The 14,388-nt window shown below is 30.5% G+C and overlaps 2 protein-coding genes across 4 annotated transcripts in view; one reads left to right on the top strand and one right to left on the bottom strand.

Annotated features, from left to right (window-relative positions):
• LOC105151139 (PRL-1 phosphatase) overlaps positions 1 to 10,907 on the top strand; it is a 35,917-nt gene extending 25,010 nt beyond the window's left edge. Inside the window, exons 1-6 of one of the 3 annotated variants that reach the window (XM_087409481.1) lie at positions 4 to 454; positions 6,051 to 6,381; positions 6,476 to 6,933; positions 7,022 to 7,153; positions 7,264 to 7,430; positions 7,551 to 10,907. In XM_087409481.1, coding sequence (XP_087265607.1) covers positions 6,817 to 6,933; positions 7,022 to 7,153; positions 7,264 to 7,430; positions 7,551 to 7,662 — 528 coding nt within the window. In that variant the 5' untranslated portion in view covers positions 4 to 454; positions 6,051 to 6,381; positions 6,476 to 6,816 and the 3' untranslated portion in view covers positions 7,663 to 10,907. Of the gene's footprint in view, positions 1 to 3; positions 455 to 5,815; positions 5,961 to 6,050; positions 6,382 to 6,475; positions 6,934 to 7,021; positions 7,154 to 7,263; positions 7,431 to 7,550 lie in introns of those variants that run through there. The other 2 variants (XM_087409482.1, XM_011064683.2) reach the window with 2 other exon arrangements.
• A 215-nt stretch (positions 10,908 to 11,122) lies between these two features.
• Positions 11,123 to 13,386, bottom strand: PI31 (Proteasome inhibitor 31 kDa). The gene is made up of 5 exons (XM_011064654.2): positions 12,877 to 13,386; positions 12,209 to 12,358; positions 11,841 to 12,115; positions 11,370 to 11,510; positions 11,123 to 11,286 (listed from the first exon to the last, which is right to left on the bottom strand). The coding sequence occupies exons 1-5, from the start codon at positions 13,024 to 13,026 to the stop codon at positions 11,157 to 11,159; spliced, it is 846 nt and encodes a 281-aa protein (XP_011062956.1). The 5' UTR covers positions 13,027 to 13,386; the 3' UTR covers positions 11,123 to 11,156.
• Between the last annotated feature and the right edge of the window lie 1,002 nt (positions 13,387 to 14,388).

Here is a 14,388-nt window from a genome sequence, read left to right as displayed (position 1 = left end):
GCCATTTCGTCTCGCTCGAAAATTGCTGAAATCGAAGTCGCCGCTGTACGGTGAGAAGAATCGAATCGAATTCTCTTCGTCAAGGATGTAAATCTTTCGAACGCGATCGCGCGAAAGTCTTAAGATATAATTAACATAAATTTCGGGTTTTATAAAATTTGGAACGCGTCGAAAGATCAATTTCGTTTGGCCTTTGACGGTATGGACGATACGGAAGAATACGAAGAATATTTTACGTCTCGAGTCGTAAATTTGGAATGGGTTCGCGAAAGTGCACGCGTGTGCGACATTAAGATGTGACTTTTTGGTGCACGGTGTGTTGGTTTCGTCACGTTATAACAATCATTCTCACCGCGTGACAATACGCCAATTGTTTTATTATTGTTAGAGCTTAATTATCTTGGAACACTTCCGTGACCTCGGATTTGCAAACTTCTTATCAAATGACTGTAAGGTAAAGTTCTCTCTCTCTCTCTCTCTCTTTCTCGACGAGACTTTGTCTCTTGAACGTCTGACTGCTTTTATAAACCTATAAACGGGATGATTCGAATAATCCTAAAATAAATACCATTAAATACACTTCTCTTCATCGTTTGTTTAACCGTTTTATGAAAATTTAATACTTGTTATTTTCTTTTTTTTTCTATCTTTTCACTACATAAATTTTCAAGATGTTTTGTTTATACAATATCAGTAACAATAAAAATATCAATCACATAATCGGCAAATAATTAAACATAATTAATATCAGCTAATATCGTTTAAAAATTTTTTTGTTCAAATAATTGTATTCAAATTTTACATAAATATTCAAATGTAATAATAGGATAATCTGTAACATTTTTGTTACGTTCTTAATCTTTTGAAAATAAGTACTAAACATCCTTCAATAAATCACAACATGTTTGCTGGTATATTCTTTTACACAAAGCGATACTACCTTCTCGATAGCGAAAGAATTTTGTTAGTTGAGCGGTCAAGAAATATTTTATTTCCGATTAATGCAAATTTTTTCTTTCGGAGAAACCAAAAGCGAGGCTATTATCGGTACATGAATAGTTCGCGAGTATCAAGCGATAAACGCGACATAGCACGACTGTCGAAAGTGACAATACGTTAATAGACTGAAAGCTGATGATGGAATCGCCGAGTTTTCGCATGCTTTCGAAATAAAAATATTGATTTCATACGTTAACCAGTTAGATTGACATGATATTCTCGAAATAAATCTGGAGCCACAGTAGTTTTGTTAAGACAAGTATAGTTATACAATAACTGTAAGTCTGGATCTACGATAGGTATTTTAAACCTTAAGCCGTAAGAATTTGACTGATTACAGTCGAATGCGAGAAGAATAATTGATTGTGATTCGTCCATTTCTTATGGCTTAAAGCTTAAAAATCTACACTGAGAAAAAAAATAGTTGTGGCAACTATAAAGTACAACTCTAAAATTTAAATACTTGTATCTAGTTTTAAGAAGCAATAAGAACTAAAGTAGTACCGAACACTATAAAAATATGGTATTCAATATTACTTTAATTCTTATTACTTTGTGAAACTATCATGGTTACAAGTACTTACATTATTAAAGTTGTTAATTTAGTAGTTGTCAAAATTATATTTTTCTTTGAGTATTACAGATTCGAACTAACGTTGCTTTACTCGAATCAAAATTGGCACGGTAATAACAGCGTTGCACGACGTAGCTGTTGACGAAAGGTTTCAGACAAGCATTGATGTAACATCGATTTTTATAGAAAATTCCAATCTCTTTTATAATATAATACATCGAAAAAAAATATCTTGATACAAAAAAATAAGCTATTAGAATTTATCGAATAAATAATTTTCTTACGTTAAGTAAAATTATTTTCAATGAGAAAAGATATTTTGATATAAAAAAATTTTATTTAATACATCAAGAAAATCATTTATTTATAATTTATAGGTAGATTCTAATATCTTTTTTTCCGAATTTTTCGCAAATACGTACGTACGTAGTTTCGAACATTTTTTTTGTGCATTTATTCGATATTCATGCTCAATAAATTCACTAAACTAACTTCGTTTATATGCTTTTTCGATAGTATTCGGTACAAACGCAATAATCAATCTAATAATCTAATCTAATAATTGACTTTTGTAGAGACGCCTCATGAAATTTCATTTTCTTCACGACAAAGAGAAACAACGATATCAAATTCGTCGATATCGTTGGCTACAATTATTGCAGCGTTACAGGAGCTCTATTCTTTCGAGATTTGAATTAATATTTGCTTGATTCTAAATTCTTTAGAATGAAATCTTACTCTAAAGAGTGAAAATTAAACCAGTCTTGAAAGAGTCTTGTATTTTCAATCCTTAAAAGTCGTATTTCATTCTTCAGAATAAAACTTACTTTAAAAGTTTTAGAGAGTAGATATTCCGTACGTACATATCTTTTCATTATCGCATATCTTTCCGATGCGTCATTTTAATTCTTGTATTTGAATTATTCGTAAAGTTTCCAAAAATTTACACCATAAAATTTTCTTGTATTTAGCAGAAGATAGATAGAAAACGCATCAAAAATAAAAATTTTTCTTTAATAGAAATACTAGAATTTAATTAGAGACATCAAGATAAATTTTTAAGTCTCTCAATCGGATATATTCTGACTCACAATCAGTCCACGACATTTCTTGTCTCCGTCTCGCACGTAAGAAGAGTACCATGTATTGTTCATTTGCTACACAATGACATAGCTCAAAACTATCATTTTGAAATTGTTTGCAAAAAAAGAACAAAAATAAAAAAATAAAGAACATACTTTTATTCCTTCACAATCAATTATTACATCAAAATATTGCTTGTTAAAATATTATTCAAAATTAAAATTTCAAAACATTCAAACTTATTTTCTGGATAATTTTGTTTTTGGAATTGTATCGTTGTGTAGCAAGCGAGCAACATGTAGATATGAATATTTATATCTATATATCAGATAGGACCATTTGCGAATGTCGCACTTTCTTGGACGTTCAAGGAGGTAATATCAAAAGGATAAAAATATTCAACGTGTATAAATACTCAAAGCATTTATTTTCTCCCACGGAGACTTCTATTATACGTTCTATCGATAGAGATGGAACGAGCGATTTTTGTCGCCTTGTTCTTCACACGTCGCATTGGTTTGCACTCTGTCCGACATGGTTCGCGACGTAACTGTACGCAAATAGAATTTTGTTTACTATCACGAGACCTAAACGCGTCGTCAATCTTGCGACAGTCTTTAACGATTCCGATCTCTGACGAATATAAGCATAAATTGATTTCAATTGCGTCAATTCCTTTATGCAAGACATTCTTTCAATTACGTTGCAGCGATCTTGCATTTGCATTTTAGTATAATATTGCAGAGACACGAGATGCAAAATTATAACGAAATTCAAATTTTGGATTACTAGACTACAGTTATTTTTATCAGTCTCCTTTTCCCTGGAAGTTATGAAATATCGTAAAGAAAAAAATCAGATTCAGTTTAATTTTAAAAATATTTGATTATTTTTCCTCCTACCATTGATACTCTCTAAAACTTGTAGAGTGAATTCTGAAGAAATGAAACCTCGCTCTTGTGCCAGTTTCTATCAATGTAATTTAATCTCGGTTCAACTAACTTCTAATCTTTATCTAGCCTTAAGAATTAGAAAAAGATGAAGAACAAGTTGAATCGAGATTAGTTTATTTACATTGATAGAAACCAGCATTGAAAATTGAAAATTGAACACTCTTTTAAAACTGGCTCAATTTTCACTCTTTAGAGTGATTGCACTCGAAAGAATTTAGAGAGTAATATTAATCTTGTGTACGATAACTGGTTAGTTTGTTTTCTTAACGCGTGCATCGCCATCATGGCGACATTGCGTGTTCATACAACACGATGATAATCACGCATTGTTTATAAAAGCATCATTAAGGTAAGTTTTTCGCGTAAATTCGACTGGGATAAATTCTATCGATAGTATCTCGATATATCTTTACATTTTTTGAAATCTCACTTTTAAAGATTGAAAATTGAGCCTCTTTTTGAAAACTGACTCAATTTTCACTTTTTAGAATAAAAATTCTAAGCCAAAAATTTTTGAAGAGTAGTTTTGATCTTTTCTGAACAATCTATTGAGGTTTGAAAATGAGATTCATCGGGGAACATATCGTTTAAAGGAATTCTTGGAAGAGTGCAAAGCAGATATATCATCTTCGTAAAGTGTAAATTGAGTTCCCACATAGTCTAACAAATCCTTATAATTTATGTGCATCTAACTTAAGTCTGTAGCCTGATTCGAGTAATTTTATGCCTTGAGATTTTTTATATCTATAAATATCCACAAATTATTATATAGTCCCTTTATGACCTTTGCATGTCGTCAAGATAGACCAACTTTTTATTAATCGTGTCTGGTTCCATCTCGACAATTTCGTTATCAAACGCTATCATGTACGGTGCGTATACTGAAAAGAGTCTGATAATAGCTATCAAAGGTTGGGTGAAATAATTTCAATCACAAAAAATAATTTTATTTTTCTAAATATTTAGTACATAATATACTACATAATATAATAATGTAACCAACAAACAACTTAACCATAATTATTAAATATTCAGAAAAGTAAAATTATTATTGATTATATTAATCTACAAACATTTGATTAAAATTATTTCACTCAACCTTTTAGTAGCCATTAGCAGATTCTTTTTTTTCAGTATATCTTTAAGCAACTTTTTCGAAATCGAAATCGGAAATTTCCGAGTAGTCATACCGAGCAGCCGAGTATACATGCATTATATATATATTCAATGGCATCATGTTAAAGAAATAGAATACAGTCGAAGCGGTCAGACGCGCGACGCCATCGTTGATGGATTTGGCCTTGGCGGCGTTTCACGAAGCGTATATAGCTTGTGCCTCTCGCACTCGAGCTTCTCCTCACCTGCCAATTTCGGTTATTTTGATGCATACTGGTCTGAATGTCGGTCGGTCATATTCTTTCCCGTCAATCAGTGACGCTTGGTAACTCGTACATCGCATATTGATGGCAGCGTTACGCAAAAGGGAGCTTTCGCAAATCGGTCTTGACGAAAGATCGAGAGGTCAACTACGCGCGTTGTCGAATGCGACAGCGCGCAAGCTTGGCATAGAACAACTAGAAACTGCGACCTATAATGTTACCGTTTATAACATTAGCATTCTCTATTTAAAAATGATCTCAAAACGTTCCTTCCGCAACCTATGCACCCGCACGAATGATATTTCGATCATTCAATGGTCAATTGTGGTCAAGACGAAATTGCTTAAGAAAGAAATAATACTACATTATTTTAACGAATGTCTTATTGTATTAATGCTAATCGAGATATAAGTTCGGAGAAAAGTTGAGTAATTTTTATCTTACTAATAAAAATGTTTTAGTTACTTTTGCCAAACTTATGACAAACTTGCTTAAAAATAAAAATATTATAGAGATACCTATAAGGTAAAAATACATTACAATTATATTCAAGTGATTATATAAATTTTGATTATGTAAAGTAAATCGTACTATTCTCAAGACTGTAAGCACGAGCAAATTGAAAATTTATTTTACAGAATGTAAAAGTACTTTATAGTTAGCTTTGAAGTTTTAAGAGTATACTTATAAGATGATCACTTATTTGCCAGAAAAGTAAAGTAAATTTTTAACATAAAAAGGCGCCTGTTCCTATATTATTGACCTGCCAATTTCATAAAATTTGCTAGAATTCCAACGCATATTATTTTACATTTCTCTCCGTGTAGAAAGAACGAATACGAAGAGACGAAATGACGAAGTGGTTCCTTACACGCTTGGAGCAACATGCTCAAGAATTTACATCATGCGTTACTAGCGCGTGATCGCTGTGCGAAAGTTCGCTATTGTTGTATGGAAGTAGCGATGAAAATAGTGCGTGATGAAAATGATTGCTTTTTAAAATTATCATTTTATTCCGTAATCAAGGAACGCATGGTCATATTTGATACTGTTATGTTGCAGTTTCCTGGTGAGTGCATCCTCACATACATGGAGTTTCAGTTGGATAGCGCAGAATACTGCCAGGCTCAACACAAATAGAGAGACACGCCCATACACCCTGACAATTATTAGACATCGTTAAGGTAAAGAGAGGAAGGCTAGAAACACCTTGGAGAAAGAAAGAAAGATATTAAAGTAGTAGAGAATTATCACCGGGGAAGCCAGAAAAATCATCAACTAGTCATCACGCAAGACATAGAAGAATTTAATAGAAATTATTAATTTACCTTAGTAGATGCAAGCATCGTAGATACTGAGCGCACCTGTCACAGGAGCACCCAGTGCCAAATAGGTAAGAGTAGCACCTCTAAGAAGAAAAGCCTGTAAAAAAGCTTCTTCTCCATCCTAATAATTAAATTATATTCATCATCTACAATTGATTTCAGGTAATCTTCCGTGAATTATAGTCAAAAAGTTTTAAGTGGGAAGAATAAAGCGCATATCAACACCGCCTAATGTAACGTAGCCCTTACTTTTTCGGCGAAGTTCGCATCCCGACGATCCTTTCTAAATTCTACATGTAAACCCACGGTTCTGTCCTCTGTAAAAAAATAATATATTCTATTAGTTAAATGAAAAACAACTTTATAAGACTGACATTTAATGGGCTAAGTTGTCAAATCCAGCCTTTGTCGCTTCGTATAGTGTGGCACACGTACGAGATCTTTAAGAGTTAAAAACAATAAGAGAGGATAGATTTATAACCATCTCTGTGGTTAAGAAGGAAATGAGCAACATGAGGGTGAAGGACATCAGACCGGCGCCCGCCGAGATTGAATACAAAAACATGAAGTTCCTCATTACTGATCGGCCCAATGATCAAACCATCCATACCTTTATTCAAGTTAGTATACGAACTGTCCGCGAGACATTGCGCCAAATCTTTATTTTTATTCCTATCTATTATAAATTGCATTAAATTTCTTTAATAGGAACTGAAAAAGCACAATGTAAAGGAGGTGGTAAGAGTCTGCGAACCAACGTACAAAGTAGAGGAACTGAAATCAGAAGGGATCAATGTGATAGATTTGGTATTCGACGATGGTACATTTCCACCAAACGAGGTAAAGTTTTTATTTTCGGTCTATTTTTATTGAAATAAAAGTAGGAAAATTCGAATGAAAATAAATCGTTTGTATGTTTTCCATTATAAATCTTCATATAAATCTTCTAGGTGGTAGATGAATGGTTCGAGTTGCTAAAAAACCGATTCCGAGAATCACCTGACGCATGTGTGGCGGTGCATTGTGTCGCGGGTCTTGGTAGAGCACCGGTCTTGGTTGCGATAGCTCTCATTGAACTTGGGCTCAAGTTCGAAGATGCTGTTGCCCTTATCAGAGAGTAAGTCATCTTATGTAACGCACAACACACTCCGTAATCTTTGATTATTCAAACAATGGAATACGTTACTGTGAAATACAAAACAGAATTTGTTATGATTTTTTTCTCTCTTTGTTCTAGAAAAAGACGAGGCGCCATAAACGCGAAGCAGTTAACTTTTCTTGAAAAGTATCGTCCTAAATCTCGATTGAAGCTCAAGAATGGACAAAAAAATTCCTGCTGCATTCAATAGATCAAAGAACACTTTAGAAAAGGAGAAGATGGGGAAAAAAGTCACACTAATTCATACTGATTGGTATAAATGTGTAGAATTTTGCGCCTGACAACAAGTGGCATATTGTAGCAAATCTGTTCTGAATGGTCTATCACTGGAAATGCAACGTTGCTTGATAACTATCAATCAACTTTGAAGTATATTTTGCATTACTCAATTTTATATTTCGGGATGAGCTATATAACGTAGAATACGATTCAAAATCGTTGTTATTTCCGTTTATGAAGATACATTATATGTTATTTTTGATACTTGATTAATATTGACCATTGAAGAACAAAAGTTAAATCTTGAAATGGTAATAATTATTTTTAAAAATCAATTAATTATATTATTGCCATTTAACCTTACTTATTTGTAAATCGTGACGTAAAAGTTGTTCAAATTATGCAACATACTTATCTTTTTCTTAAGACCAAAATTCTTTATAAACACTTTGTAATAAACAAAAAGAGAATATGATTTTCCTAATTAGAAAAGCGAAAAATGTAGGAAAATCAATATAATTGTAATGAATGTGACACATTCAATATATTATCGATTTATTTCATTAAGATAGTAAATTATGTTGCGTTCGTGTGATATACACACATATACACACGCAAGCATACACACAACAGAAATAAAGAATTTATAATTTGCAAATATATAATCTCTAGAAAATGCTACACATTTGATTGCAAACTAAATTTCAAGATGTGTAAAAGTCCGAATTGGAATTTTTAATTTACATATAATTAATATTTACATCTAATTATATTTCTTTTTAAATAAAATATATCGAAGTAATTTGCTTTGAACATCAAATACGATAATACTTTTTAGGAAGATTTTATATAGATTTTTCGCATGCGATCGAAATAAAATGAAAATACATATTTATATTCTTTTTAAAAAATGGCTTTTCACAGACAGTTTTTTTCACATACAATTTATCTCTGTTATAACTGCAAAATAAGAAATTTCAATATCAAAATCATTTCTACAATCGAGACATAATAAAGGAGAATCGATTTTACGCTAAAAAAAATTATACATTTGCATCTTAAACACATCACACTTATATAACATGACATTGCAATATATTGTCTTCTTTTTCTTTCTTTTATTATACTATATTTTTATTATATATATAAAATTCTATTAATTATAATTAATATTAATTTTATTTACTTAAATATTAGCGACAATTTATGTTTGGATTACACATTTTGTAATTTATGTTTGGATTATACATTTTTGATACTTGATTTGCAATGATTTGATAGATAAAACATGAATTGCAGAGCATTAAAGCTCTAAAGTATTTCAAATTAAATTTAAGATATTTTTAATTTGAAAAACAAACGACAAACACATTACGTTGCATTTCCAATGGCATGCCGAACCGCTGATGGATGTTTTTAACTCTTATTGGACTTGGAATCTGCGTTAACTTGAGTGATGGATAATGAGAAACTAATGTGAAGCAAATCACTCCAGAGCTGTATATCACGTATTACCATAGCTCAATGACAATTTTATCAAAATCTTTGCATATCTAACTTTTAGTCAAAGTAGATTTTTCAATCTGGTATACAAACATATTATGTAAAGTCATCATCGTCTTCTATTTTGGTAAAATTGTCAATGATGCTGTGTACGCCACACTAAACTGTGTTCAAAGGATAGAAAAATTCACTCGTAAAATAATAATGAAATATAATACTTAGAACATTTCACGTGTCTGCTGATTTCATGTGAATGTACGTTATTTTGCTATGCTATCTGCTTCTGATTATCTTTATTCAACAATGCGTACCGGAAATGAAACTATTGCACAATGGTTGTGTGGCAATCAAGTCTGATTGCTATGTATTACTACATTCAACCAAACAAATTTAATTGCCATTCCCGAGACACCCAAGAGATTCGCGCTGTTGTGTTCCAGAACATGATACCAATGATTACGTATCATTATACGTTTATTAATCGTGTATTGGCAATTTACCTCCTATACTAAGCGATAACTAAACACGGTTGACATAATCGATTAGAAATCGATTACTTAGCTACCAAATAAAAGACAGGAGACAACTTTAATTTACTTTTATATACGTATTCTCTAACGAGTGACAATGGGGTACATTCACTAGAATCGCAGACTCGAATCGAAATTAAAATCTGATACCGCTCCTTTTTTGTAATATTAAAAACTGCAATATTTTTTACCAGAGGATGGGACGAGGGATATTCGGATATATATAAAAACAAATGATTCAACCTTAGAGGCAAAAGTATCATTACTTTTATTCGTTTAATTTTAGTTCAATTATGGTAATTACAGCAATTTAACATTTTAATTTTTTTAATACAATTCTTTTCTAAAAAAAAATCATACGATATTCGTGATGAAATAGATATTACTTTAATAGTTACCAGTATAATTTTCATTTTTTTTTTTAATTATTACCCTTGCGCATCGATTCACTTCTTCAAGGTGTAATTAAATTGCTAAATAATTTCTTTTTATATCTGTGATATAATTTTCTTAATATACATTAAAAAAAAAGTATAGACTTAGAAGCAGACTGTGGTTATTAAAGCTGTGATGCTAACAGTTGTAGAAAATTATATATGTTGTTGTTTTATTGGAAATTAATATTCAATTATAAAAAAAATATAACATGTAAAAATTGCTCTGCTGTGCAATAACAATACATAATCGTATTTATAAACGAAGCATGCAAAATATGAAATATTTTATTTCTCGAAGAAATGAATCGAATTGCTGCAATATATTAATGTTACACAAAAAACAAATGCAATTATAATGGAAATTATTTTTTTTAAATTACTTGATGTCGATCTAAATAATACAATAATTTTATGTATTGATCAAGATCTCTTGTGTTTAATCATATGTCTAATGTGAATATTTCAAGGAAGAACAATTTAGATAGCAAAGAAATCCTCTATTTTGAACCGACATAAAATAAGAACAATCACTCCCTACAAATTGATTAAACAAGAAATAAAAAATAACGAGTTAGCGCAATTTATAAATAAATATTACTGTTTAATTTTTCAATATAATTTCCTATCTCTATATCATTACACAATTAGTTTTAATTAAATTAAACATTAAATTAAATCGTTTTGTTACATTGTAAACATCAATTATGAAATAAAAAGGAATGGAAGTTGTTTTGTGAAAAAAGAAACGTTTTATAATAACTCTTATACCTTGATGTATATTGAATATAAATAAATTTTTTTGGCTTTATTCTTATCCCCAAAGAAATACGAAATACTTATGTATCTTTCATGTACGGTTCTTTGCAATATAATAATATATATTGTAAAAGAAATATATTAGCGAAATGGTATAATATTATAGACATTTAATATATAAAGAAACTATCTATACTTGTATACCTTCATTTTCATCAAATTTAATTTTTTGTAACTTATTACAAAAACATATCATCATATTGTGGAGGAGGTAAATGGTCATCATCGGGTCTACGACGATGTGGTCTCATTGGATCCAATTCAGGTGGACCAAAAGGGTCGAATCTTGCACCAGGTGGTATCGCATTTCTGCAATATTACATTTAAATTAATTCTTAAATTAAAAAATAGATTCTCACACACGCATGCATTAGTTTAGTCATATAACATACGGCGGCAATACTCCAGGTATTCCTAAACCTCCCGGTGAACGTCCAATTTGACGACGCCTCGTGTCAAATGGATCGAATATCATACCTCCACCTTCTCCAAATGGATTAAGATCTCTACTTCCTATACCCACATATTCAGGTCTAATAATAAAAATTAAATAATCTGAACTAAAATACCATTCATTATAGATCATTTAAGATAGAATAATATATTGGATGTCTAATGAAAAGACATCTTGTATATCATTAGAAAGGAATAATAAAATTTACAAAGCAATATATAAGTTTGCGCATTATTATACATAATAAAATATAATAATATCAATTTCTCTATAAATGCTGCAGTCTAAATTCTTTTTTTACTTAAGATATAATTCAAAAATCTGAAGTGATATAAAAAATCTTATGTGGACATAATTATAAAAAAATATTTATATGGACATTAATTAAATTAATATATTGAAAAATTACCGATTTAATCCTCGATTACTGGATATCCTCAATGGAGAATCAGCTGAAGGATCAATGGGAGGAACCTCATTCCTTCCAGAGGAACTTCCGGGATTATTTAGTACGGTTGTTTGGGTCCCTGCTTCGTTAGAGCATATAGTACTTACAAAATCTTTTTGTATATTATGTAAAATTGTTTGATAGGATGGTATTACAGTCTCTAAAGGTCCATGTAATGCAGATACAGTTTCCTCGATAGGGAACGAAATGTTAGAAACAGAATTATCTTGGTGCTTCTATAAGAATATAATATTCAATAAATGTTTTATAGAGGTAATCGCTCTAATAATTAGTTAATTTTGACAATTTGCTGCTGTTATAATTATTACCATCAAATTCAATAATAAATCTGTATCTGATTTGACTCCAAGAAGTACATGTAATTTTTCATCTTTTACATAACGTAGTGAATAATTGGGACGTGAATTCCATTCTGTTGGAAGTAATTCAGAACCTTTTTCTGATGCATTAAACGCTGCCTAAAGAATTATAAATTTGAATGTCATTTTAAAAATAATTACAACATATGATGCATTATCTGTACATATCCGAAATTCTTATTAAACACTTGATAAATATCTATGTTGTGATACATACTCTAATTTAATATATTTAATCTAAGCTGGATCTTACGATACTTAAATACACAATTATTTAAACATTAAGCATCCAGCTTCGACCGTTATAGGCTTTAATTCTTATTTGACATATATTCAAATTATATGATTTTAATAAATCGTTTATTATTAATATATTTGATAACGCTCTTGAAAAACGCTGTTTAAATCCAAGTAAATTACATTTAGTAGTAAATCGTAATTATAAAGTATTTTTTATGAAAACTTTATATAGGTTAGAATTTATGTCATGTCAAAGAACATTATAAAAAATGCTTTTAACTTATAAGAATGATGAAAATATATAAAATTACGATATTGAACAACACGCAGAGTGACGAACAGCATCGAAAGATGTTTATCTTATCATCAGAACTTACATCATCTCCTATGCCAATGCATCTAAATCCAGATTTTGTCAAGTACCAATGTATGAATAGAATTATTACGTCTTCCTTTTTATGGATATCATCATAATAGAGTTTTTGAAAGAGCTCAAAGCCAAATACATTATTTGTGACATCAATCATCCTGATGAATTCTTCTTTTTCTTTTCCCAAGATTTTCAGCCTCCAAAAGCTGGCTAATCATGCAGACGAATAACTTTTTTGGAAAAAACTTCAAGGAGCTAATAGCCTTTCTCAGTAACCTCAATTAATAGCAAACCGATGAATTAGCTTGCAAGTTTTTCAAGTATATATACGCCATTTATTACATTTGTCTTTTCATCGATACGATTTACGCTCTATCTTGCATTACAACTGTTGAATTGTATGCTATAGACCTCTATCGCCTCTACGCTCATTGGTATTTCCATTTTCCATGCTTACGTCAAGCTGCCGTCCCATGAAGCGAAAATTTACAGCGGAATGGAACAGTCACCAATCACACTCTGCAGTCATTAGGGGCTCTGCACAATAAAAGGAACAGAGAACAGAGAATTTCAACCTATAAAAAAATCGTGTATTGTGGAATACACAGTTTCTGATAGATTGAAATTTTTATTTTCTGTTCTCTGTTCCCTTTATTATGCGAAACCCTTAAGAATTTCAACCTATCAGAAATCATGTACTGTAAATAATAGTCATCATAAAAATTAAACGAGCAGTTAAAATAAAATAAAGGGAAGATTAAATGAGTTCATTCATGATTCACAAAGAGTTAATAACTTATATAATGTAGAAAAACACATACATATTTGCAATGAGATATTATAAACTAAACTTCTATATATTGGGTCATCTAAAAAGTATCCGCGGTACTTTGTCACTAGATATATGACCATCAACACACATCTAGTGACAAAAAACCGCGGATACTTTTTAGATGACCCAATATTTTATTATGCGCGTAGTGTTGTAAAATAAATTCTAAATAAACTGATGCAAGAGACATATGATAATATATTTATCTTTTATATCTCTCTTTTATATGTTGTACAGTTGAACCTCTATAAAAGTAACTTATCGGAACCGACCGACTTCCAAAAGTAAGCAAAAGCGCCCGAGCTTATGTGCTCGATTATTACAATATATGGGAGACTAGGACATAACTTTTATGGAGGTTAAAATGGAGATTAATTTTACGGAAGTTCAACTGTACATACAGTTTTACAATTCATGTAATATTTTTCAGTCTCCAATAAAAAAATGATGTATTAAATTTTATATATATATCTTTCTTTTCTTTATCAAAATATTCCTTAATAAAAGTATAAGAAATAATTTTTATTTGATTTATTTTAGTATATTTTTAAAAGCATAAATCAAAATGAATGCATTTTTTATTAGTTGTTTTTTAGTTAGGTTGAAGGATATATACTGACATAACTGATTTTTTCCTTTCTTTAAAGCATCTATTTTGTATCAAAATACGTGTACATTTTAAAAATA

This window comes from Acromyrmex echinatior, chromosome 9 (assembly GCF_024713525.1).
Source record: "Acromyrmex echinatior isolate Ae372 chromosome 9, ASM2471352v2, whole genome shotgun sequence".
Taxonomy (NCBI): Eukaryota; Metazoa; Arthropoda; class Insecta; order Hymenoptera; family Formicidae; genus Acromyrmex; species Acromyrmex echinatior.
Note: the sequence above shows the minus strand (reverse complement) of the source record. Positions and strands in the feature narration are given on the sequence as shown.